Source organism: Clupea harengus, chromosome 17 (assembly GCF_900700415.2).
Source record: "Clupea harengus chromosome 17, Ch_v2.0.2, whole genome shotgun sequence".
NCBI lineage: Eukaryota > Metazoa > Chordata > Actinopteri > Clupeiformes > Clupeidae > Clupea > Clupea harengus.
Window position 1 is genome coordinate 14,392,057 of NC_045168.1, and position 25,301 is coordinate 14,417,357.

The following is a 25,301-nucleotide window of genomic DNA, read 5'->3' on the forward strand; positions in this document are numbered from 1 at the left end:
TTTTTGACCAATCTGGGCACAATGCTCAATGCACATTTGTGTAGGCACAATTCTCAATGCACATTTCACTAGGCACAATTCTCAATGCACATTTCACTAGGCACAATTCTCAATGCACATTTCTCTAGGCACAATTCTAGAGGCACAATTCTCAATGCACATTTCACTAGGCACAATTCTCAATGCACATTTCTCTAGGCACAATTCCGGAGGCACAATTCTCAATGCAGATTCAAACTAGGCACACAAACTGGGCACACTACTCCAGTAGCAGGCCATAGGTTGAGTATGGAGTATGAGCGGCATGACTTTTCTCAACGGTTTCTGGCTAATTTGACCCTGAGGAACAAAACTAGGGTGCTGTTGTTTACTGTTACCCGAGTGAACATCGAGATTTTGCCACGTCCTTTTAAGGCGCATCCAGCGCACCTGTATCTCAGCTTCTGAAAGTCCGGTCTCAAAATGACCGGAATCGGCATGGTTATATATGTACTATGAAGGTTTCTAAGCTCTAAAATCTTTACTTTCCAAGATATTCAAGACATTCAAGATTTGAAGCTTTTTGCACCCCATGCGAATATCCCCCCCAAAAAAGCTTGAATATCTTGAAAGGTAAAGGTTTTAGAGCTTAGAAACCTTCATAGTGCTATTATAAACACCAGGGGCGGCTTGTCCATAAGGGCGATTGGGGCGACGCACTGCCTAGGGGGGAAAAAAAACAAACAAAAAAAAACTCCAGATGTATAAACGCAATATCCTTGCAAGTCGCGTAAATGACGACATGTAAATTTAAATGTAATAATTTTTTTTCTGTCGGATTCTACCACTAGACCGTCTGATCTGCCTTTGTATGTCATTGTCAAATCAGGTAACAGTCATTCAGTCAGCCTAAAGTCGTGCTTCAAATGGCCCCGCCCCTTCTGGGGCGATTTGGGGCGAAATGAAAATCGCCCCAGACCTCTCCCATTGACTCCCATGTTAAATCAATTTTTTTCACAAAACAGAGCTCTCAATGCATTCTCTATGGCTTCCGGGAGGGCTCGCCCCTCCATGTCGTGTCATAAGTAATTGACGTAAAACCATATGAGTACGTCATACAGCTCGCCAGAGGCATATTCTGTCAAGATGGCTCCTGTTCAGTGCAACAACTCGATTCGCTCTTTGACAGAAACTCCACTTTAGTCGGCGTACTAATGAAGATAAATTGACAACAAAACAATTAGGACTTCCTAGACCAAATGTATCCATTCAACAGGTTTCTACAAAGGGAGGGAAATCCTACATCCAAGAATTGAAACGAAAGAAAATCGCGGTCGTGAAGTGGCTAACGCGGTCTGTATTTCTAAATACCACTGTCACTTTTCATAGGTTTCACAGTGTGTTTCACAGTTTGCTTCTTGCACTAACACTGAATTATTTTTTATGTGATGACCTATTTTGCTTTTGTAAGCCAATGCTTTCAAGATCAGTCAATAAATATTGTTGGTTTTTATTTATGTTACCCCTTCTTTATGTTGTTACTGGACATATCATGTGTCCTGTTAAGCTATGTTACATCATACAACATTTGAGACACGTGGATAATGAAAAAGTGGGATAATTTAATGTGGAGCCACATCATGTTTGCTTATGAAGGCTCCTGGATGCAACTTTCTTCCATAGCTTTCCACCTGTAACTTGCTACTCTAGCTATGTAGCAAGAGGGGACATATTACTGTTGTCTGCTGCCAATAGTGGACAAAAAGGTATTGCTGTATGAGTTAATCAGCTAACTTAATGTACCTACTGAATGGGTCGCCTTAATCATTATCAAAAAAATTGCCCCCTCTGAGAATCTTTTCAGGAGCCGCCACTGGCGCAAGGGTTAAAAATGGTGGCTGATGGGTGCATTCTACCCACTTCCTGTGATTTATTTAGCTTACGTGTAAGAGAAACAGTGTGATTAATTTAGCTTACGTGTAAGAGGAACAGTGTGATTCATTTAGCTTACGTGTAAGAGAAACACTGTGATTCATTTAGCTTACGTGTAAGAGAAACAATGTGATTATGAAAACCCTTACCTTTGCATGGTGCAAAAAGACATTTCACGTGATTCACAAAATACATCCGGCAGGGTAGAGATAGAAAACAACTTTATAAATCCAGCACAGACATGCCCTTTGTGAAATGATTTAATGATGATTTATACTATTGCAGTTTCCTGGCTAACATTAAAAGCTAACATTAGCTAATGTCTGACAATGCTTGGCCTCGAACAGAACAACCATTAAACTAGTTAAATGCCATACAGTGTTATCCTGATGTAAAGCCTTTTTTTAAAGTGTTACCTTAGTCCAAATCACTCACTGATATTCTCAAAGATGGACATTAAACTCTCGCTATGGTACAAGAGCTTCTTTCTTTCCCCTTGAATTCCATGAAAGCCATTTGTACTTTTGGGTTTGCCAGTAATGAGAGGTGGCTGGTGAGTAGACTGAGAACTGTGCACAGTAGAAGAATCCATGATTTTGATGTTACCAAATACCAGGAAATCGGAAAGGTGTGATAACATCATCTCCACACAGTGAAACTTCACTATGATGCATGGATGTGACTTTTGGTGATATTGATCAGGGCACAAAAGTTATGTTAAAGGTGTGCTTTGTACAAATGTTGTCTTAAAGAATTAAGTGTAACTTGTAACTAAAATGTGACCAAACTGTAACACAATGCTTTAAAGTGTGCTTTATAATTAAGGAGGCCACATTCTTAGGCTTCCACAGTTTCTGTCCCAAAACAAGGTACCGGGGAAAGCATGACACCTAAACCCGTCATCCTGATTGAATGAGGACGCCTACAGGTTTGCACTGCTTTTGCCGACATCCACTATATGTGAATGCTGTCAGTCAGTCTGGGGTTGTGGTGGTGTAAACAATAGGGATTGGCCTCCATGTCTAATTTTGACCTTGTATGTTTTTTAAACCAAATTCTGCATTTGAGACTGATAAACTCTTCAATGGTAGAAAAAGTGCCACTGTCACCCAAAGCATTGTTGATATGAATACAGAACTCAGAGCGGCACACAATCTATTTTAGGCTACTGGTAATCTATTGTCTTGACAAATTAGATTTGGTTCAAGATGCTACTGCAGCTTTAATCAGACCTACAAGATGTAGAAACATGTTCATCCCTCCCCCAGTATTTAAAGCAGGTCTAAGATAGACCACTCAGGCCTAGGACCAAGCATGCAGTGCAGTGATGCAAAACTACATGACAGTACTACACTACACTACACTACACTATACGACACACTGACTACACTACACACTGACTACACAACACTACACTACATTCCACAACACACTGACTAAACAACACTACACTACACTAAACACCACTACACTACACTACACACTGACTACACTACACCCTGACTACACTACACACTGACTACACAACACTACACTACACACTGACTACACAACACTACACTACACTACACACTGACTACACAACACTACACTACACTACACACTGACTACACAACACTACACTACACTACACTACACTACACCACACACTGACTAAACTACACTACTGTGATGTACAAGCATTTATATTTTATTTCTTCTTTCACTGTATCTTTGTTTTCTTTGATTATATATGTTATTTTGTCATGTGATCGATGGGTGTTGGTTGGGACACTGTTTGATTAAAACTTTTAGTTTGACGCATTAAGAGGTCAACGGGGTTCAAAAGAGGATATAGAATTCCCGGAAAGGTCGTGACGGGCAGAGTGAGACGGTCGGTGTTTGGGCCAGATGCTTGGGAGAGAGTGAGACGGTCGGTGTTTGGGCCAGATGCTTGGGAGAGACGCGAGACGGTCGGCGTTTGTAACACATGCCTGAGAGACGCGGAGACGCTCAACGTTTTGGGCCACAGGCCTTTGAGTCACGGAGCCTGCGGCGTTTCAGTGACGCCGGTTTTTCCTTTCACATACGGACCGTCGGAGTTTCAAGGTGCGCTCATACAGACCGTGAGAGTTTTGGTTTTGTTTTGTTTTGTTTATGCCGCGGTCCAACGGACAGAGTTCAGTGCCACACGGATTACAACGTGCTTTTCCTTGAATGGACATACTATCGCAAACAGACGATCGAAATGGACACTGGACAATGGCACATTGGGTGGTCTGTATTAGTTTAGGTATGCATGGAAAATTGTTGAGATTTTGTTTGTTTTGAAAATAGAACTGCTGAAAAGATACATTTGAGTTGATCCGTTATTTTCCTGGCAACATACATAAGGAATATACGTAACAAAATTGGGGGCTCGTCCGGGATTTCTACCATTTTTGACGAGTATTTGTTGCATTTTTTTGAATATTTTGAAAGGAACCATTGTTAAGCATTTTGAAAAACACGTGTATGTGATTTAGCTTAAGGATTTTTTTTTTGTGCTTAGTCATGGCAGAGGCTGTGGAAGCGTTTTTTGTGCTACCAACTGCTAAGGGTCTGCAGGGTTTGAACAAAGCTGAGTTATTGGAGGTTGCTAAGAAACTGAACCTAACTGATGTTAGTTCAAGGTTAACAAAAGTTAAGATTGTTGAATTGATAGCCCAACATTATCAGGAGGAGGATGTGTTTACAAGTGAAGATGTGTTTGCAAGTCAAGATTCGGCTCAGTTTGCAGATGGTGAGCCTCAGTCTCCTAAACCTAGCTCAGATATTGAGTTGAAAATACAATTGATGCAATTTGAAAGAGAAAGAGAAAGAGAACAGGCTGATGAGCGAGAAAAAGTGAGACAATTCGAATTGGAGAAATTAAGATTAGAAAAAGACCAAGAAGGAAAAGAAAGAGAGAGACAGGAAAGGTTGGAAAACGCAAGATTAAGTTTGGAAAGAGAGAAACTGGAAACGCAAATTGAGTTGGCAAAGCTGGGGAAAACAGACCCATGGGGTAATAAGTTCTGTGCTAGCAGAGAAGTGAGGTTGGTTCCTCCATTTGATGAGCTGGAAGTTGACAAATATTTCCAACATTTTGAGAAAGTGGCTGATAGTTTGAAATGGCCCAAAGAGTATTGGCCATTGATGCTGCAAAGTGAGATCAAAGGGAAAGCACAACAGGCATATTCAGCTTTGTCGGTTGAAGATGCCTCAATGTATGATGTGGTGAAACAAGCCATTTTGACAGCGTACGAGTTAGTTCCAGAGGCCTACAGACAAAAGTTCCGGGGTCTCAGAAAGATTGAGGGACAGACATACGTTGAATTTGCGCATGATAAAGAGGTATACTTTGAACGTTGGTGTACATCTAGAGCCGTCCAGGGCGATTTCAAAATGTTGAAAGACTTGATGTTAGTAGAAGAATTTAAAAGATGTGTTAAAGATGATATTAAGTCTTATCTTGATGAGAAAGACGTCTCCACACTCCACGAAGCAGCTAAGTTTGCTGATGGGTATTCATTGACGCACAAGTCTAAGTTTGGGCCTTATGACCGGCAGTATCCACCTAGACCCAATTCAGCGCCGACAGCAGATGTTAGGAATAGAACTAGTGATACCAGGAGAGAGGTGCCTGCGGGTCCTACGTGTCATTATTGTAAGAAACCAGGTCATGTCTTGTCCGAGTGCCCGTATCTTAGGATAAAGAGAGAAAAGGAGGCCTCACCTATTGCTTTGGTGAAGTCTGTCTCAAAAATGCCTAGGGGAATTGGTTCAAGTGAATCATCTTGTCCTTATGATGCCAAAAAGGCTGAGCTGTCTGATCTTCTGAGGGAAGAGTTCCTTCCTTTTGTGTCAGAGGGATTTGTTTCCCTAAATGAAAATTCTACCCCTCAACCCATTCGAATTCTACGCGATACTGGGGCTTCCCAGTCGCTCTTGTTGAAAGAGGCATTGCCCTCCTGTGAAAGTGAAGACCCTGAAATCGGTGACTTTACTCTTGTTCGGGGTATTGAGGGGAGAATTATAACCGTACCTCTGCACTCGGTGTGTCTGAAGTCAGACTTAGTTACAGGACAAGTTAAAGTGGGGCTTATGTCCAGTCTCCCCATTAAAGGTATTCCTCTCTTGCTCGGCAATGACTTAGCGGGTGGTAAAGTTGTCCCCTCTGTTCAGTTGACTTCTCAGCCGTGCACTGAAGAAGAGTCTAATTTGGATTCTGATATTTTCCCTTCATGTGCAGTAACTCGGGCTATAGCTAGACAGGCTAAAAAGGAGGAGGACTCAGTGCAATCTAGCACTTTGTTGCAAAACGATCATGATTTTTCTGGCGGTAAGTCTAGCGAGAGGTCATGTTTTGATGATTTGTCCAACACTTTTCTTGTACCAGTCTTTAAGCAGGACTTGGGTAGTTTGCCGCTAGAGTCGGGTGAAGAATATTCACAGGTGTCTGATGAGTTGTCTTTATCCAGAGAACAGCTGATCAAAGAGCAAAGCAGTGATCCTGAAATTGCAGAATTGAGGGAAAAAGCTCTTCCTGATGACGAGATTGTCAAAGTGCCAGTGGGTTATTACCTGAAAGATGGGGTCTTGTTACGAAAATGGCGTCCTCCTGATATTCCTGCCAATGAGGAGTGGGCAGTCGTCAATCAAGTTGTTGTACCTAAAGTCTATAGGGATGACATACTTGCCATGGCACATAGTTTACCTCTAGGGGGTCATCTCGGTGTTAACAAGACTGTCCACAAGATTCTGAAACAGTTCTTCTGGCCTGGTTTGCGCAGAGATGTTGCAAATTTTTGTCGCTCTTGCCATGTTTGTCAGATGGTGGGCAAATATCAGTTAGACCCTCCTGTGGCTCCATTGAAACCTATCCCAGCCTTTGGTGAGCCTTTCTCTAAGGTGATTGTGGATTGTGTGGGACCATTACCAAGAACCAGAACTGGAAATGAGTACATGTTAACCATGATGTGTGCTGCTACAAGGTTCCCTGAAGCAGTTCCACTTCGAAATATCAAAGCAGCAACTGTTTCTAAAGCCCTGATTAGATTTTTCACTTTGTTTGGTCTGCCTAAGGAGATTCAGTCAGATCAGGGTAGTAATTTTACTTCAGGATTGTTTCAGCAGGTTGTGTATCTATTAGGAATGAGGCAGATCACTTCGAGTGCCTATCATCCTGAGAGTCAAGGAGCTTTGGAAAGATTCCACTCCACTCTGAAGACTATGATTCGGACATACTGTTTTGGGAATGAGAAAGACTGGGATGAAGGTGTTCATTTGTTGTTGTTCGCGGCCAGGGAGTCAGTCCAAGAGTCTCTGGGTTTCAGCCCCTTTGAACTGGTTTTTGGACACCAGGTAAGAGGACCGTTAGCTCTGCTATGTGAGCAGTGGACTAACGGCAAGATTCAAGTGAATTTGCTGGATTATGTCTCGAAATTCAAAGAGAGACTTCACAGAGCCTGTGCACTGGCCAAGGAAAACCTTGAGTCTACTCAAGAAAAAATGAAAACGTGGTATGATCGCAAGGCTAGGGCTAGGATATTTACACCAGGAGAAAAAGTACTGGCTCTATTCCCACTGCAGTCAAATACATTACAGGCTCGGTTTCATGGGCCCTATGAGATCCACTCTAAGGTTAACGACCTAAATTACATCGTGACCACTCCAGATAGGAGGAAGGCCAGACAGTTGTGCCACATCAACATGTTGAAACCCTACCATGACGGATCTGTACAGGCTGTCTCTGTTGTTAGTCAGGAAGTTAGTGAGAGTTCTGTGGATGATGAGTTACAGGAGGAGGAGCCCTCCATCAAACCTGAAATCATTCCCTGTAGATTGTCAAACACTGAGATTTTGCAGAATCTTGATTTGAAAATGTCTCACTTAGAACCTTGGCAACAAGCTCAGATGACAGAATTGTTGTTGAAATATCAAGAGTTGTGTCCTGATGTTCCAAAGAGGACCCGTATAGCAATTCATGATGTTGATGTTGGTGACGCTCAACCAATCAAACAGCATCCATATAGGATGAGTCCTGAGAAAAGTAGGCTTTCTGAGAAGGAAGTGGCTTATATGTTAGAGCACAACATTATCCAGCCGTCGCACTCTAATTGGAGTTCACCGTGTGTGCTCGTACCAAAGCCTGATGGCAGCACACGGTTTTGTACTGACTATAGGAGAGTAAACGCCGTCAGTAAGACTGATGCTTTTCCCATACCAAGGGTGGATGATTGTGTTGACAAAGTAGGGCAAGCAAAGTTTCTCACAAAGATTGATCTGTTGAAAGGTTATTGGTGCGTTCCTTTAACTGACAGAGGTAGGGAAATCTCTGCTTTTGTCACACCTTCTGGGTTGTATGAATATAACGTGCTTCCATTTGGGATGAAAAATTCACCAGCCACGTTCCAAAGAATGATTCAGTCCGTAATTAGGGACTTGCCGAAAACGAGTGCTTACATTGATGATTTGGTGACAGGGAGTGAGACTTGGGAAAGTCATCTCGAGGACGTTGAAAATCTGTTGGGGAAACTGTCCAAGGCAAATTTAACAGTTAATCTGGCCAAGAGTGAATTTGGTTGTGCCCATGTGACCTATCTTGGATATGTTATTGGCCAGGGTCAGGTGGCTCCTGTTGATGCTAAGATTCAGACCATAGTGGCCTTCCCTGTTCCCACCAGTAAGAAAGCCCTGAGGCGATTCTTGGGAATGGTGGGGTATTACCGCAAGTTCTGTAAGAACTTTGCTGATGTGGCCCTACCCCTAACTAATTTACTCAAGAAGAGGGAAGTGTTTGTCTGGACTGAATCCTGCCAAAAGGCATTCGGAAAACTTAAGTCCATGTTGTGTCATTACCCGGTGCTCCGTTCACCTGATTTCAATAAACCATTTTCAGTAGCGGTAGATGCTAGCGATGATGCCTCTGGTGCTGTGTTAATACAGCTTGATGACAGTGATGGTATTGAACATCCTGTTGCTTATTTTTCCAAAAAGTTCAACCGACACCAAAGGAACTATTCCACGATTGAAAAGGAGCTTTTGGCCCTGATTCTGGCTCTTCAGAACTTTGATGTTTATCTTTGTACATGCCAGAAACCACTAGTTGTATATACTGATCATAATCCTTTAGTTTCCTTGGGAAAAATGAGAAACAGAAACAGAAGATTGTTAAACTGGAGTTTAATTTTGCAAGAGTATGACATTGTGATTAAACATATTAGGGGTAAAGATAATGTCATTGCTGATTGTCTGTCCCGATGTTAAGAATTGTTATATGATTGATGACCTGATGATTGATAGACTTGTCTGAAAATTTTGATCTATACGATCAAATATTTTCCCTTTTAAGGGGGAAGGTGTGATGTACAAGCATTTATATTGTATTTCTTCTTTCACTGTATCTTTGTTTTCTTTGATTATATATGTTATTTTGTCATGTGATCGATGGGTGTTGGTTGGGACACTGTTTGATTAAAACTTTTAGTTTGACGCATTAAGAGGTCAACGGGGTTCAAAAGAGGATATAGAATTCCCGGAAAGGTCGTGACGGGCAGAGTGAGACGGTCGGTGTTTGGGCCAGATGCTTGGGAGAGAGTGAGACGGTCGGTGTTTGGGCCAGATGCTTGGGAGAGACGCGAGACGGTCGGCGTTTGTAACACATGCCTGAGAGACGCGGAGACGCTCAACGTTTTGGGCCACAGGCCTTTGAGTCACGGAGCCTGCGGCGTTTCAGTGACGCCGGTTTTTCCTTTCACATACGGACCGTCGGAGTTTCAAGGTGCGCTCATACAGACCGTGAGAGTTTTGGTTTTGTTTTGTTTTGTTTATGCCGCGGTCCAACGGACAGAGTTCAGTGCCACACGGATTACAACGTGCTTTTCCTTGAATGGACATACTATCGCAAACAGACGATCGAAATGGACACTGGACAATGGCACATTGGGTGGTCTGTATTAGTTTAGGTATGCATGGAAAATTGTTGAGATTTTGTTTGTTTTGAAAATAGAACTGCTGAAAAGATACATTTGAGTTGATCCGTTATTTTGCTGGCAACATACATAAGGAATATACGTAACACTACACACTGACTACCCTAGTACTACACACTGACTACCCTACACTACACACTGACTACACAACACTACACTACACACTGACTGTGTACTACACACTGACTACCCTACACTACACACTGACTACACAACACTACACTACACACTGACACACTTGGCCTGCAGCATTCTATTCTAAGAAAAGAGAAGTGAAACCTTCATGCCTGTCACTCCAACAACTAACAGCCATAGAAACATAGCATGAGATCTATGATGACGAATCAGCTACTAGTCTATGAAAAAGAAAGTACTGACATGAAATACATGCATTTGCATTGCGAGAAGAGATCGTCAAGACCAACAATGTGGAGTTTTGCACTCATCCTGATAGGTAGGCCTTCAGTTATTTGCGCTAGTTTTTTGTACTTAGTTCAATTATAAATATGTTGTCAGTAATGTTAGTTCACCACTGGATTTGAAAACATTTTCATTGGCGGACATAAATATGCTGCATGTGCATATGTTGGCTCGTATCAGGCAGTTTTCAATTTGAAAGATAAGGAAACTATACCAAAATCAGAACATGGCTTTGCAGTATGTTTACATATCGTTATTGTGAAAGTAGTCATAATCACTAAGGTACTTTATGAAACTTTTGAGCACATAGATGTGCGTTAGACAGTAGACAGTTTTAATGTTATATGTTACTGATCTCACAAAAAAACAAGTTCCTAGTAGGCCTTGTGATCAAATCAATAAATCTAATCCTAACACTGATATTTTATGAATGTTTCCTTCTAACAGGTTGCTTGCTAACAATTCCAGCCTTAACAAGTAAGTCGTTTTTTCAGGCTCTTATTTTGTATGATTGGCATGGTTTAAGTTGCCAAGACTTGCCAGTGGTCAAAACCTTATTTGTAATATGTTATTCTTCTATGACTGTCACTGTCCCACTTAAACTAAGTTACAGTTACACCTTCATTTTGTGGCAATGGTGTTTATGTTTCATCTGTTATTTGAACTGAAATTAATATTGTGTATATATATATATACATAGTTTTAGCCGGTACAGTTATCTTAAGATCACTCTGTGATCAGAGTTTCATGGGTGTGCCTTCACCACTGTGGGAGCCACAAGTAAGTTGACTCCCTCCCAGTAGATGGTTGGGCCTATTTAGAGATGTGTGAAGCACTTTGTGTGGTTGCTGTTATTATAAATAGTGAGGCCTTTGTCGTGAGTCCAGAGAAATGTCCTCTGTTAAATTGCCATTTGTCCCTCTGGTCAGATTTGATCATTTTCAGAGTGCATTCCGCCTTACAATCTGTAGAGACGGTAGTTTACTGCGAAGACTTAATATTACACTATTAGTGTGTTTATATAGTTCCTCTTTCCACTGTTCCACTTTCCACTACCACTGAAGTATTGACTTCTGACTCTGTATCTTCATTCTGGAAGAAGCACTTACTGCCAACTGTTGAACTACTTTCATTTAAGGAAGTGGACAGACATTTTGTGAAGCAGACTCTCGTCCCCCACTCTGTCCATCCAGTGTAAAACATGGCCACCATACCTCCTGACTGTAGGAATCAGATACTCAGGCATTTCCTTTAGGTGTGTCCCTTCATCATGTCCTTGAATGGTGATATGGAAATAAAGGGCACGTAATGTGGCCCATCCCCAATACAGTTTAAAGGTAAATTAAATTAAAAAAGAACTGCATGGTGTTATGTAGTTAACACTTCACTGTAGACATTTAATGGTTAAAGCTGCAAGTGTAAAATAATAATGAAGGAGAATCCTTCTGTTGGGTGCCATCCCCAATCTCCTTCTGGTCAATGTGTCTCTGTACAGCCAGCAGGAGCTCTAATCCAGCATTCTACAGACTCTATAGTTACACTCTATCATGCCCTTGCACAGGGCTGGACTGGGAGGAAGAACTGGCCCAACACAATCTGTCTCACCATGCATCTCAGTACTTCCCTTAAATTAACCATGAAGCTCTGTAAGAAGTGGTCAATTCAAGTGTAGGATCAAAGATTTGACCTACGAAGTTAAATTAGGTCAAGAATTATTATTGGATTTCCTGATAATGATGTGCAAAAACATTATTACTCGTATAATAGTTTAGTGCAGCGTTTCTCAGCTGGTGAGAATTGTTCTAAATGGCTATCTGATAATGGAGTTGATATAGCCTGACGATGTCATACTCATAATTCTAGTCAGAATATGAGTCTGATGCTGCTCCATTGGGCTGTGATTATGGGGTGTGTTTCAACCGAACCAGAAAAAAAAATGCCTCATCGCTCAATTGGATATACCTAGAACCAATCAGAGTAACGTAGTATGACCATAACGTAGACCATGGGGCTAGCTGATACATTAAACTTTTACCGGATCCCGTAGGAAGGACGGCAAAAACATATTTTCGATCGACAAATGCCTTGATCGCGTTTCTCTGTTCCTCTTTCAAAATGAATGTGCTGTCAATGTCTTCTAAAACAGACTCGAATCTCCACATTTCAGCTATCCAACGGCAGCCATGTTTGTTGAAAAAGAATTCACCCCAAAAGCTCTTTGGTGACGTGGTTGATTACGTTACGGTTGATCATCTGTCCATCATCGTATAAAGCCCGCCCTGACAATTTGATTGGTCTATCTATCTCCTCACAGATTTTTGTGAGGAGATAGTTTCTCCCCAACTTCAGACCGAACTTCCCGACCTAAAATTTTGTGGGCGGGGCTAAATTCGTCTGGCATCCAGGCTAGAGTTGATATGCTCCTAATGTAGCCATGCAAAGATGTTCATGTTTATATATTTATGTTAACAGAAAGTCACAATGACGTTGTGTAGGCCTATGTGTATTTACTAACCTATTTTAGAGAAATACATTTGCTTAGAAGAAATTCTATCAAATTTGCATCACGACTTAATGACCATGGGAAAATGAAGGAGTCAAGGCCAGACTGGTTCAGAATCATGGCTTTAGTGGCAATAATTTAATTGTTTTCAGAGGTATCAATAGAATTTTGAAATATTCTCCATAACTTTTCATGAATTATTTCATCAAAGCTCGTTCATTTGGGATATTGTGAACTCATGAGGTTAAATAATGTTTAATGACTGACGTGATCATGGTTAGATTTTTTTAAATGAGCAGACGGGTTGCAGGGGATTGGATAAATTATGGGGATGAACAGAGGTCCAAGATCCAATTTTCAGACCCCATAGGTGATGGAAGATGAGCACTACCACTCAAAAGCCAAATAAATAAATGAACAAACAACAACAAATCAACAACCAGTAGCTAATTTTGAATTAATTAGACCTTACATCCCTAAAGTTGAATTTTATTAGATTCATAAAATACTACAATTTAATAATAATAACAAATGACACACACAATTGCTGAACTCAAATAACATTAATTTAACACTGTTATTGTCGGCATTGTCTCTGTTTGCTTATATAGATCTGCACGCTGCACTCTACTTGTTATTTTAAATTAAAGTAATCAAAAAACTGTAAAAAAAAATGTATGAATACAAAATAAATGCGTATTAGCGTAATGTGCGCATGCTCCAATGTTCAAAGTGTGCACGGAGGTAGGAACATGTCTTTACGTAGCTCAATAAACATTATTTACTCTCTGAAGGTCGCTTCCATCTTTCAGCAAATTTCAAAATGCTCAGGACACAGCATAGATCTCTCCAATCAAATGTAAATTGGCGATTCGCCATTTTGCAATCATCAGTGGTTCAGCTCTACCCAATAACACAACTTGTGATTAGATGTCCATACAGAAAATGCTGTCCTAGCTTCTTCTTATAGCTAGCAGATGGGTCTAGTTGTTGTTGCGTGAGGTGGTGCCATAAAGCATTACATAGTTCTCGCGCCCTGTCCACCAAAGTTATATAGTGCAATATTGTGCGTACCTGCCGTGCTGTGGCAGAAGCGCAGACGCCATTTTCTGTATTGCAGGTCAGTGTACCACCAAAATGATTTTGAAGCTGTTATTTTCAAGTACAATTGTCACATAATGTTGCTTTAAAGCAAAGTCACCCCACGGCTGTAAAGTCTCCGACTTTCGGACCTCACACTAACTCTATACTGTAAGGCAGAATTCACTCCTTGTGTGAGAATGTCCTTGTTCTGGATTTAATCATTCACAGTGTTTGGCCAGGGGGATAAAAGATAGTGGTCTCACCACAGCTTCTCAACCTGGACTGTTTGTTTACACAGCAACCCCGATGCATTGTTTTCTAATAGGCACCCCAGAGCCTGGTCATAGTTGAACTAATTGCCACATGCTGCATTCATGTGGAATCAGCCTTATCCCCCATTGTCACAGAGAGAACCTCAAGAGATATGTGATTTTCGAATAATGCAAATGTATATGAATGTAACATGTTCGTGTTTGGTCTTCAATTGCTCTTGTGATATGGGCAGTAGTCTGATTCATGGTTTCCTTGCATTCTGAAGTATATAGTTGTGTAATTTGGTTAGCCCATTGTAACCTCTGACTGGGCATACCCAGATGACCAAGGTTGGTGGGGGGAGAATATTATCTTAGGGGCATCAAGGAAAGTTGGCCTTAAGGGATTGGCTGGGTGGCAAATGCATAGCAAATGGTCTTGAGGTACATAACCACTTCAGTGTGTTTGGTCTGGTCTCTTTTGTCTTTGCTCTTTGCTCTTTGCCATCTCTGTTGTCTTTGCTCTTTCCTCTCTCTTTGCTCTTTGCTCTTTGCTCTCTCTTTGCTCTTTGCTCTTGGCTCTTTGCTCTTTGCTCTCCTCACTTCTCTTCTTCTTCTTCTGCTCTTTCTGATTGTCTCTCCTTCACTGTTTCCATCACCCATTCATTTCAGGTTTGGTTGTTCATTTGGGTTTTATATTACATTCTGGTTGACTGACACTTGTAACATTTAAGCTTACCGTTTATTGTATTAATAAACTGTTGATTCATTAACCATCCATTTAACTCCTTGTGTGCCATGCCATTACATTAATTAAGATCTCACAATTGGCATATATACTGTTTGGTAATATTGTAGGTAATTTAATATGTAATGGAGTCAGATTAATTGTATATTCCGCAATACTTACGCAAATCACAAACACTCTAATGCTTTCTACTGTCCTATAAGATTCAGACACGTATAAATCTTCCAGTCTGGTGTTTTCCGTCGTTGGTAACATTTAGGCTGTCTTTACAATACTCTCTGGTTGTATGAGTAATGTCCATTATGGTATAGTAGTCCGAGTAATTGGACACTGCAGATGTAACGCAAGGTGGTAACATTCAGTCATACCCTCGAATTTACATCCATGTGATTGGCTAAAGTTGTAAGAGACATCTGATAGGCTGAAGAGAATGTCCTTCTGAAAAAAAGTGCATTTGTGAATCAAGCCATGTCAGGAAAGTTTAAAAAATCCACAAAATAAATACAGGGATGTTCACAAATTGGTAGCAGTTTGTAAAAGAAGATTAATTGGTCTGTAAATGAATGTAACAGCGTTTTTGAACATTTATGAATCACGTGACATTCATATGTGAATGAGGAGATACATTTGTGAATCGTGTGAAATTTATTTGTGAAACACAAAATACATTTGTGAATTGCGTGACAGTTATATGTGAATCAGGACATTTTATGTTGTGCATGTCCATAGCTGTACACTCAAAATCGTCTCGGTTACTTACGTAACCTCGGTTCCTTAAGCAGGAACCAGATATAACACAATGGTACATGACGTCAGTCATGGGGTACAAATCGAAGCATTTATCTATTCACGCCTGAAAGGCCGTGAGATCTGTCAGCGCGCGCTCCTGGCCCCGCCTTCCAGGAGCATTATAATATCATTACGCGCCCTCAGATCTGCCTTGGAAAGAAACTGAGCAAGACAATCAATCCAAGGTAACACTGTACATGCCAACTTTGTTATATCTGGTTCCTGCTTAAGGAACCGAGGTTACGTAAGTAACCGAGACGTTCCTTATCGCAGTTCACTGCGATATAACAAAATGGGACCCTATACATTCCCGCGTGATAATACAGTGGCAGCCAATTACACACACCAGCTCTACTGAAGCCTTTGCCCTCATAGAGGTTCATACGGCCGCTGGCGGTGAACATATTAACAGGGCAACCTTTGTCATAGGCGGCAAGGATGGCGATCCTGCGCCTGTAGGAAACAACCCTGAAGTGTTTCATGTGCAACAAACATGTAGACACCGATGAACACACTTATCATATACATCGTTCTCAGGTCAGGGGATTCAGAGATCGCTCGCCTGTAGAACACCATGAATTTAACAGGGCCACCTTTATCATAGGCGACAGGGATCCGTGATCCTGCGCCCGTAAGAAAACCCTGGGATGTTTCATGTGCAACATAACATGTAGACACTAATGAACACACTTATCATATATATCGTTCTCAGGCCAAGGGATTCAGAGATCACTTGCCCGCAGAACGCTATGAAGAAAACTAGGTTCAGCCACATCTAACATATAGAATCTAATGAAAGTGTGGCGAGAACTCCAGCTTGCAGCTTTGCAAATATCTTCCACTGAGACGCCCTTTAGTAAGGCCCAGGAAGACGAGACCCCCCGCGTAGAGTGCGCATGCAACTTCTCCGGGGGATCTAAAGACAAGCTCTTATAAGACAACACGATAGCCTCTACTATCCAACGGGAGAGGCTCGGTTTTGATAGAGGTCTGCCTTTTGCGCGTGCACCGAAGCACACGAATAGCTGATCTGACTGTCTGAAAGCTCTAGTGCGCTCTGCGTAACAGCGGAGAGCGCGCACTGGACAGAGTTTATTCAAACGTTCCTCCTCTGCTGACGCAAAAGGAGGAGGCGAGAAAACTGCTAATTCAATCACCTGATTGCGGAATGGGGTTACCACCACTTTAGGTGTGTAAGCAGCATTAGGTCGCATAACCACTCTGTCACCAGCGATCGAGAACTGAAGGCACGATGGACTGACTGACAGGGCTTGCATGTCACCAACGCGTTTTGCTGACGTTAACGCCAGCAGCAGCGCGGTCTTTAAAGAGACAAACTTTATGTCCACTGTCTCCAGGGGCTCGAACGGAGGCCCTGTGAGAGCACGTAACACCACTAGCAGATCCCAAGAGGGTATGAGGTGTCTCTCTGGCAGCCTGAGCCGTCTCACCCCCGCCATAAAGCGTGACGCTAGCGGGTGACTGCCAGGAGAACTGCCATTAATGCCTGCGTGGCAGGCTGAAATGGCAGCCATGTACACTTTGAGAGTAGAAGCCGCCTTCCCCTCATCAAACAACTGCTGTAGGAATTCTAGAATAACGCCCAGCGCGCAGTTAACGGGGTCGTGCTGACGCGCAGTACACCACCGCTCAAAACTGCACCACTTCAGCGTATACAGAGCCCGTGTTGATACAGCTCGGGCACTCTGTATTGTAGCCACCACCGCGTCCGACAAGCCTGACGCTATGAGCCTGCACCTTTCAGGTGCCAGGCTCTGAGACGCCACCACTCCGGATGGGGGTGCCACACTGTCCTGTGCGCCTGCGTTAGGAGGTCTCTCCGTAGAGGCAGCTCCCAAGGCTGCTGCACTGACATATTGACCAGATCTGCCGCCCACGGCTGGTTGGGCCAGTGGGGGGCTATCAATATCAATTCCCTGCCCTCGTCCGCAATCCTGCACAGCACCTGCTGGAGGAGCGGGATCGGGGGAAAAGCATATAGGGGTAGAGCTGGCCACTGGTGGCCCAGCGCGTCTATGCCTAGTGGGGGATCGTCGCCCCCTAGCGAGAACCAGAGCGGGCAGCAGGTGTTCTGCCTGTTCGCGAACAGGTCCACCTGCGCCTTGAAAAAACGCACCCAGATCTGATCTATCACTTGTGGGTGAAGGCACCAGTCTGCTGCTCGAGGATCGCCCCTCGATAACAGGTCCGCACCGTAGTTGAGGTGACCTGGTATATGAACTGCCCTGAGGGACAGGACGTGCCTCGCTGCCCACAGGAGCAGGCGAGTCGCCCAATGGTGTAATGACGGGGAGCGCACTCCGCCCTGGCGATTTATATACGCCAAGGTCGCAGTGTTGTCCGTCCTCACTAGTACATGCTGACCACTCAGCCTGGGCAGAAAGTGTTGTAGAGCTAGGACTACTGTTCGCAGCTCTAACACATTTATGTGAGACGCGGCCTCTGTCACAGACCAGAGACCGTTCACGCCTCTCCCTTCGCAGACAGCTCCCCAGCCTTTGGTGGAAGCGTCTGTGGTCACCACCACGTGACGCGACACTATGCCCAAAGTGCCCGACGCGGCGAGAAACCAGGGGGTTCTCCAGATCGCCAGGGCTTTCCTGCATCTGGAGGACACCACTACTCTGCGATGCCTGTCTGTGACTGCGTTGAGCTTCATAGACAGGTACCATATTTGGAATGGCCGCATACGCAACATCCCCAACGGGAGCGCTATAGCGGCCGACGCCATCATCCCTAACAGGCGTTGGCAGCGCAGCGACGAGACTGACTGTCCCCGTCGGAACTGGCGCACGCATGTTTTGATGGCATTTATCCGTTCTTGAGACAGCCTGACCTCCATGGAGGTGGAGTCTAAGATCATACCCAGAAAATGCGTAACTTGCCTGGGGCAGAGAACGCTTTTTTCTCTGTTTACAACAAAACCCAGTCGATACAGGTGCGCCACCACTAGATGGCCATCCTGCACTGCTGCAGCTTTTGAATGAGAAGCAATTAACCAGTCGTCCAAATAATTGTAAACGCGTAAGCCGCGTAGACGTAATGGGGCGATAGCTGCCTCTACGCACTTTGTAAATACCCTCGGCGCTAGGGACAGGCCGAATGGGAGTGCATTGAATTGGTACGCTATTCCTCCGAACGCAAACCTCAGATATTTCCGATGTCTGTGGTGGATCGGAATGTGGAAATAAGCGTCTTTTAAGTCTATCGTGATAAACCAACCAGGGAGGTTGTGCTCTGAGTTGAATTTGGTCAATGAGTCTAAGCCTAGATCTACACCCACTCTGCCCACTAGGGAGGGAGACGAGATCTGGGGCTGCCCCCTCATGTTTTTGAAAAAAATTTGGGGGTGCGATTGCACTGTGTGCATCGCGGGGGGAGTTGCACAAGCATGCCTGGGCACTGCGCCATCTGGGACAGGAGTTAGGACATATGATTGTGGTGCTTGTGAAAACCTGCTTACCGTGCTGGACATGATTTCCACATGTGAGCGACGGGCTGATTTCTGTGGAGGCGGTGTGGGCTCCACCGCTCCCCCCTGTGTGACGAGTGGCTGACTGTCACGGTCAGGAAGCCTGAGGTCTCCCTCTGCCTCGCCCGCGGCGAGCGGAGTGCTGCCGCGGAGCCTGGGCTGCGCCCTGGGCAGGGCGTGCAGCTGGTTGTTGTGCTGCAGGCTGCGCTGGAGGGCGGAAGGGATGTCTCTGCTAGCCTCGCCCGGTGGATACCTTTGCTGGAGGCGCTGGCGAGCGGAACCCGCTTCTCTTCCGGCCCGGTGCGGGTGTGGTGTGTCCTGAGGAGGACGTCTCACCCGTGCCACTAGAGCGAGGCATCCAAGCCTGGAATACCTCTCTGCTCTTCTGCTGTTCTTCGAACTTGGCAGCCATTGTGACCACTGCCTCCCCGAAGGCGCCCTGGACAGAGACCGCGGTGTCGAGGAGTGGTGCTTTTTCTCTGTCTGACAGCTTAGCCAGTGATAGCCACAGAGACCTCTGGGTAGCCACCGCGGCACCCATCACCCTCCCCAGTGCCTGTGCCGTGCACCGAGTTAGTCTGAGCGACAGATCCGTCGCGCGACGGAGTTCTGCCACAGACGGGTGATCTTCCCCCAGCGACAAGGCAAGCTCAGTCAGGAGCTTTGCCTGGTAGCGCTGTAGCAATGCAGCCGTATTGGTCGTGCAGGCAGCCTGCCCTGCAGCCAAGTAGGTGTCTGCCCACCCGCATGGGCAGGAGAGGCTTCTGGCCGAGACGCATCGTGGGGGATGCGGACGAGAGGTAGCCCGCTACTGCATCCTCCACCTGAGGAAAGGAGAGGTAGCCCCTCTCCTTAGCCATGTGGAGCTGCATGTAGAGCGCGAACCCCGGCACCGGGGCTCGGCCCGAGTAGGGTATCGCCCATGTCGCCTGCAGTTCCTCGTGCACCTCCTCGAAAAAGGGGATGCAACTGGGAACTGACGCGGCGGAGCCAGCATAGAACTCCCCGTCCAGCAGCGAGGACCGCACACTGGGAGGGGGAGGGAGAGGGAGCCCGAGGCAGCTGGCTGCTCTCAGCGCAACCTCGTGGAGCTGCTGGCCCAGGAGCCGAGACGAGGTAGGAGGTGTCTCCACCCGCAACCTGACGTCATGGCTCGTCTGCATTGCTTCCGCGATTGAGCTGTGCTCATCGGAGAAGTCTAGCAGACTATCATCATCCAGGCTGATGTCCAGCTCGAGTTCAGGCTGGACACCGCTTGGTTGAAGCTCCTCAGCCTCGCTGCCCGCAGCCCCAGGGCTGACAGGCGGCGGAGACGGGGAGAGACCCGGGAGCGGAGCTGCCGCCGCAAGGCGACTGCTCACGCTCACCAAGTCCAAGGCTGAAGACGCACTCATTCCTACGGGGGCGTCAGCCCCGGATGGAACTAGTGCAGTCTCCTCGGCGTCCTTGCGCTTCCAGAATGCAAGGCGCCTGGTAGCCTTAGCTAGCGGGAGGCTAGCACAGATGGAACAGACAGGGGCTTTGCCCGAAAGCGCGCCCTCCGCGTGGTCCCTGCCTAGGCAGGTCACGCACCGATGGTGGCGGTCGCCCTTGGGACGGACGTGACCGCAGTCGGGGTAGTGTCTGGCCATCTTTTATCAATCTGAAAGTAGAGAAGAATGTTAAAACACAATCACACTATCTGCAACGAACACGTTGTTAGCAAGCTAGCAGGCTAGTCAGAGACTTAGCCAGCCAGGCAGCTAGGATAGCAGCCACTACTTTCAAAATGAAATTAAGCCAATGAATTTCGTAGCGCCCTGAGCTAGTGAGGGTTAAGGAACCCAGATAACTCACCAACCCGTAGAGAGCGAAAGCACACAAAACTCTTTTGACTGTGGTAGAGCGTTTGAGATATGCTCGGAGATGTTCACTCCGTCTTGCGAAGTTTCAAAAGAGGCAGATCTGAGGGCGCGTAATGATATTATAGTGCTCCTGGAAGGCGGGGCCAGGAGCGCGCGCTGACAGATCTCGCGGCCTTTCAGGCGTGAATAGATAAATGCTTCGATTTGTACCCCATGACTGACGTCATGTACCATTGTGTTATATCGCAGTGAACTGCGATAAGGAACCCCCAGAAAACATTCTAAGATTTTTCTCTAACATTCTCACAACTGTAGTGCTTTCACATCTCACCTTCAGTGAATGCCTTTAATAGACAAGACACATTCTGACAAATCACTGATTTAGGATTTACATGAGAAACTGTTTGTAATGTATATATTTATTTCTAGGTGCTACGCAAATCAGGGTGGTCAATGGGGACAACAGCTGTTCTGGAAGAGTTGAGATCTACCATGATGGTACATGGGGAACCGTTTGTGATGATTCCTGGGATCTCAGTGATGCTGAAGTGGTATGCAGGCAGCTGGGGTGTGGAAAAGCAGTCAGTGCCCATGAAAAAGCCTACTTTGGTCAGGGAAGTGGGAAGACCTGGTTGGATGATGTTGGATGCTCTGGTACTGAAAGCTCTATCACACAGTGCAAACACAGTGGATTTGGAATTGAAGATTGTTCTGCCAGTGAAGATGCAGGTGTAGTATGTTCAGGTATGGCACATACACTGTTTACTGTATACACAAACATTGTTTAACCCTACTTTGTGATGCATTGTTAATATGACCAGTGTCCAGAGTGTGCGGACATAAATTTGACACAAATATTGTTATGGCCAGGGATGTTAAGAGTACTGAAAAATCCTACTGAAAAGTGAGGGTCTTGATTCTGGTGAAAGGTTATTGATATTTGAGTGCTCACATAAGGGATTTGTGAGCATGTCACCTTCAATATATGCATTTGATAGATGTGATATGTTCTTACAAATCAGTAATTGATGATTTACATGAGAAACTATTATGTATATATTTATTTCTAGGTGATACGCGAATCCGGGTGGTCAATGGGGACAACAGCTGCTCTGGAAGAGTTGAGATCTACCATAATGGTACATGGGGAACCATTTGTGATGATTCCTGGGACATGAATGATGCTGAAGTGGTGTGCAGACAGCTGGGGTGTGGAAAAGCAGTCAGTGCCCCTGAAAAAGCCTACTTTGGTGAGGGAAGTGGGAAGACCTGGCTGGATGATGTTCAGTGCTCTGGTACCGAGAGCTCTATCACACAGTGCTCACACAGAGGATTTGGAATTGAAGATTGTGGTGCTAGTGAAGATGCAGGAGTGGTCTGTTCAGGTATGGCACATACACTGTTTACTGTATACACAAACCCTCCTTTGTGATGCAATGTTAGATGCGGGAGTGGTCTGTGTAGGTGAGTCACAACTATGTCTGATTTCTACTGGTCAGTTTATAATGGATGGATGGATATTGATTTATCAGACCATATATGAACCAAGGAAACTCTATCTGTCTCATTCCTGGTCTTGGTGTTCATTTTCCTTACAGGGAATATGAAGACGCCATCACTTGTCCTCCTTACTACAAACACAGCTCTTTTACCTGGGGAGTCGGCAGAGTTCAGATGTGCCATAACATCACATAGACCGGTGACTGCAAACTTCCGACTGTATAGAAACCAAGACCAAGAGAGCGAGACCAAGACAGCAGACCAGAAGATGATGACGTTCAGTCTTTCTAGTCTGGTTTCCTCAGACCAGGGCAGCTACACCTGTGATTACTATTACCAGGGGGCACTCACTGTCAGCTCCCCCAAGAGCAATGCAATCACAATTACAATTGGTAAGTGCAAGCCAAATAATGCTGTACGTATCTATTCCACCACATGATTATTGACCAGAAGTTAAGGAACATGTTTTGTATATTCATTGACAACAAAGTTGTATGGAGTCAACAATTTCTGAAGCAAACTGTCTTGCTTGTTTGCAGTTTCTCTCGTTAGGCCCCAGATATCCGCACCTGCAGGAGAAGTTACCTGGGGTCAATCATTAGGCATTACCTGCTCAATCTCAACACAGCACACAGGAGGATCATTTACTCTGAAAAAAGGATCTTTTACAGAAATGAAGAGCACCAGTGAAAACTCTGTCACCTTCACCATTCATCACGCAGACTTTTCTCATGAGGGCTCATACTACTGTCAGTATCAGACAACAGTCTCAAACAGAAAATTCACCTCCCCTCAAAGCAACACCATTAGTGTTTCTGTTGTAGGTATGGACACAAACGTCTGCAGTATGTCTGATGCTTACTTGATAAGTGCATCCCAAATGACCTTGTATGTTTGTACATTTACAACACATGATTCTCTATTTGTCTGACCTGCAATATCATGTGAGGTTTGTCCTTTCACCCACACTATGCAGATAATTAATTTATTGAAAAAAATCTTCTTCAGAGGCCTCACGACTTTAAGCACAACAAGTATAAGTAGTATATATGTTTTGTATTTGTTTTTGTATAAATGTGTATGATGAAGCTGTAAAGTGATTTGCATATGTTGTGATTGTTTCCAGTGAGGCTGCATCTACCTGGTATCAACTGCACTGCTCCAGAGGGAGGGCTGTCCTGGGGACCTTCAGGGCTGGAGATAACTAAGGGCTACAGCTTCTCTATCACCTGTTCCACTCAACCACAGTTCCCTGGTGGAGTTTTCCATCTGAGTTTCTCTGGATCCAACAGCCCCTTGACTCAGCCTGCCACCAACCACTCAGCTTCCTTCTACTTTCCAGCTGCAAACTATTCCCACCAGGGTAACTACAGCTGTGTGTATCGTGTGGATGTATCATCTCGGCACTTCTACTCCATGGAGACAGAGAAGCTAACAGTCACCATCAGAGGTACAGCAAAAAACAAAGATGGGAATATGATACATATGTATTGTTAAATATAATTGTATTGTTTTATATACTGTATAATCCTCATCATAATGCCTGAAGCCTACATTCAGTGGAACTAATGTGATTCTTACATGGTCAGTAGTAGCTGAACTGATAATATGCACTTGTATGTATGAATGGTGTTGAATGATTGCTCTCCACAGAATTCATGGTGCCTTTCATTGCTGCTGGAGTCACATGTGGTGTCGTATTGCTTCTGTTGTTTGGCTTGGTCTGCATCTTTTGGGCTTGGAGGAAACAGACCAACACAAGGCAGACAACTTGGAAGTACACTAGAGGACAATGTAAGTTTTGATTTAGAAATAGATTCTCAACATAATACAGACTAATTATAATGGTCATTCAGTTTAGTAGTTAGCCTTTTTCCATCACAAATATTTCATCATAAGAATTCAAGGATTACAATCCTTTCTATTTCTTCTCATTGTTTTCTGCTCATTATGTCACAGCTAAGTTGAACACATATGGGAACACCACATTAGATCAGAATGAACAGGGGAAAGGTGAGGACGATGACTATGAAAACGTAGAAATGGAAGATCAAGATGACTGTAAAGATGAAGACCAGGATGACTATGAAAACGTAGAAATGGAAGATCAAGATGACTGGGAAGATGAAGACCAGGATGACTATGAAAATGTAGAAATGGAAGATCAAGCTGACTGTGAAGATGAAGACCAGGATGACTATGAAATTGTAGAGGACTATATGGAGGAGCTTGACACAGGACATGAGTTTGAGAATATTTATGGTAACTGTTAATAGCACAACAGCCTATTCGATGTAATTCATCAGCAATGCAAACATTTTCTAATTTTACACCATCTCATGTTTTGTGTACTTTGAAGTAAAAGTGTAGTCAGTTCCTGAAATTTTAAATAAATGTGTGGTTAGAATATGCAGTTTCAAATGATACACTGACTGATTTTGTATTCAACTTTTGCTAATTCATAAAGGTCTGGCTTGTGTGGAATATTTCTTGATTTATCTTCATTTATGTTGTGTGTACAATACATCTAACATATTTTCATGGCCATACAGTCCGTGCACCAGTGCTTCTAAAGCCTTTATGTAGGAGACTCCTTCTGTTAAATGCTTTCTCAGCCAGTGTGGCTTTTCTGGAACTCACACAATCCTTCACCTCTGCAATCAACATGTTCTCTACCATTTCCTGTAATATTAAATGTATAAAAGAGATATTTACATTAGTTTCAATATCATTCATTTTAGGCTCAAATAAACAATGTTCATATA

General features: G+C 44.1%; 1 protein-coding gene across 2 annotated transcripts; it reads left to right on the top strand.

Annotated features, from left to right (window-relative positions):
• Window positions 1-9,147: 9,147 nt before the first annotated feature.
• On the top strand, window positions 9,148-25,301 carry LOC105910886 (deleted in malignant brain tumors 1 protein-like). 2 transcript variants are annotated; one of them, XM_031583979.2, is made up of 9 exons: window positions 9,148-10,359; window positions 10,773-10,802; window positions 21,466-21,780; window positions 22,107-22,421; window positions 22,635-22,928; window positions 23,076-23,360; window positions 23,663-23,986; window positions 24,190-24,330; window positions 24,496-25,301. In XM_031583979.2, the coding sequence occupies exons 1-9, from the start codon at window positions 10,230-10,232 to the stop codon at window positions 24,807-24,809; spliced, it is 2,148 nt and encodes a 715-aa protein (XP_031439839.1). In that variant the 5' UTR covers window positions 9,148-10,229; the 3' UTR covers window positions 24,810-25,301. The 2 variants fall into 2 exon arrangements, with proteins under 2 accessions (XP_031439839.1, XP_012695105.2); XM_012839651.3 differs by lacking the exon at window positions 23,076-23,360.

Bases quoted from the DNA above. Each gene is read 5' to 3' on its own strand.
- LOC105910886 (XM_031583979.2), top strand. From the start codon at position 10,230: ATGAGATCTATGATGACGAATCAGCTACTAGTCTATGAAAAAGAAAGT. The intron at 21,781-22,106 runs GTATGGCACATA...ATTTATTTCTAG, and splicing joins TGCAGGTGTAGTATGTTCAG to GTGATACGCGAATCCGGGTG. The intron at 24,331-24,495 runs GTAAGTTTTGAT...ATTATGTCACAG, and splicing joins GAAGTACACTAGAGGACAAT to CTAAGTTGAACACATATGGG.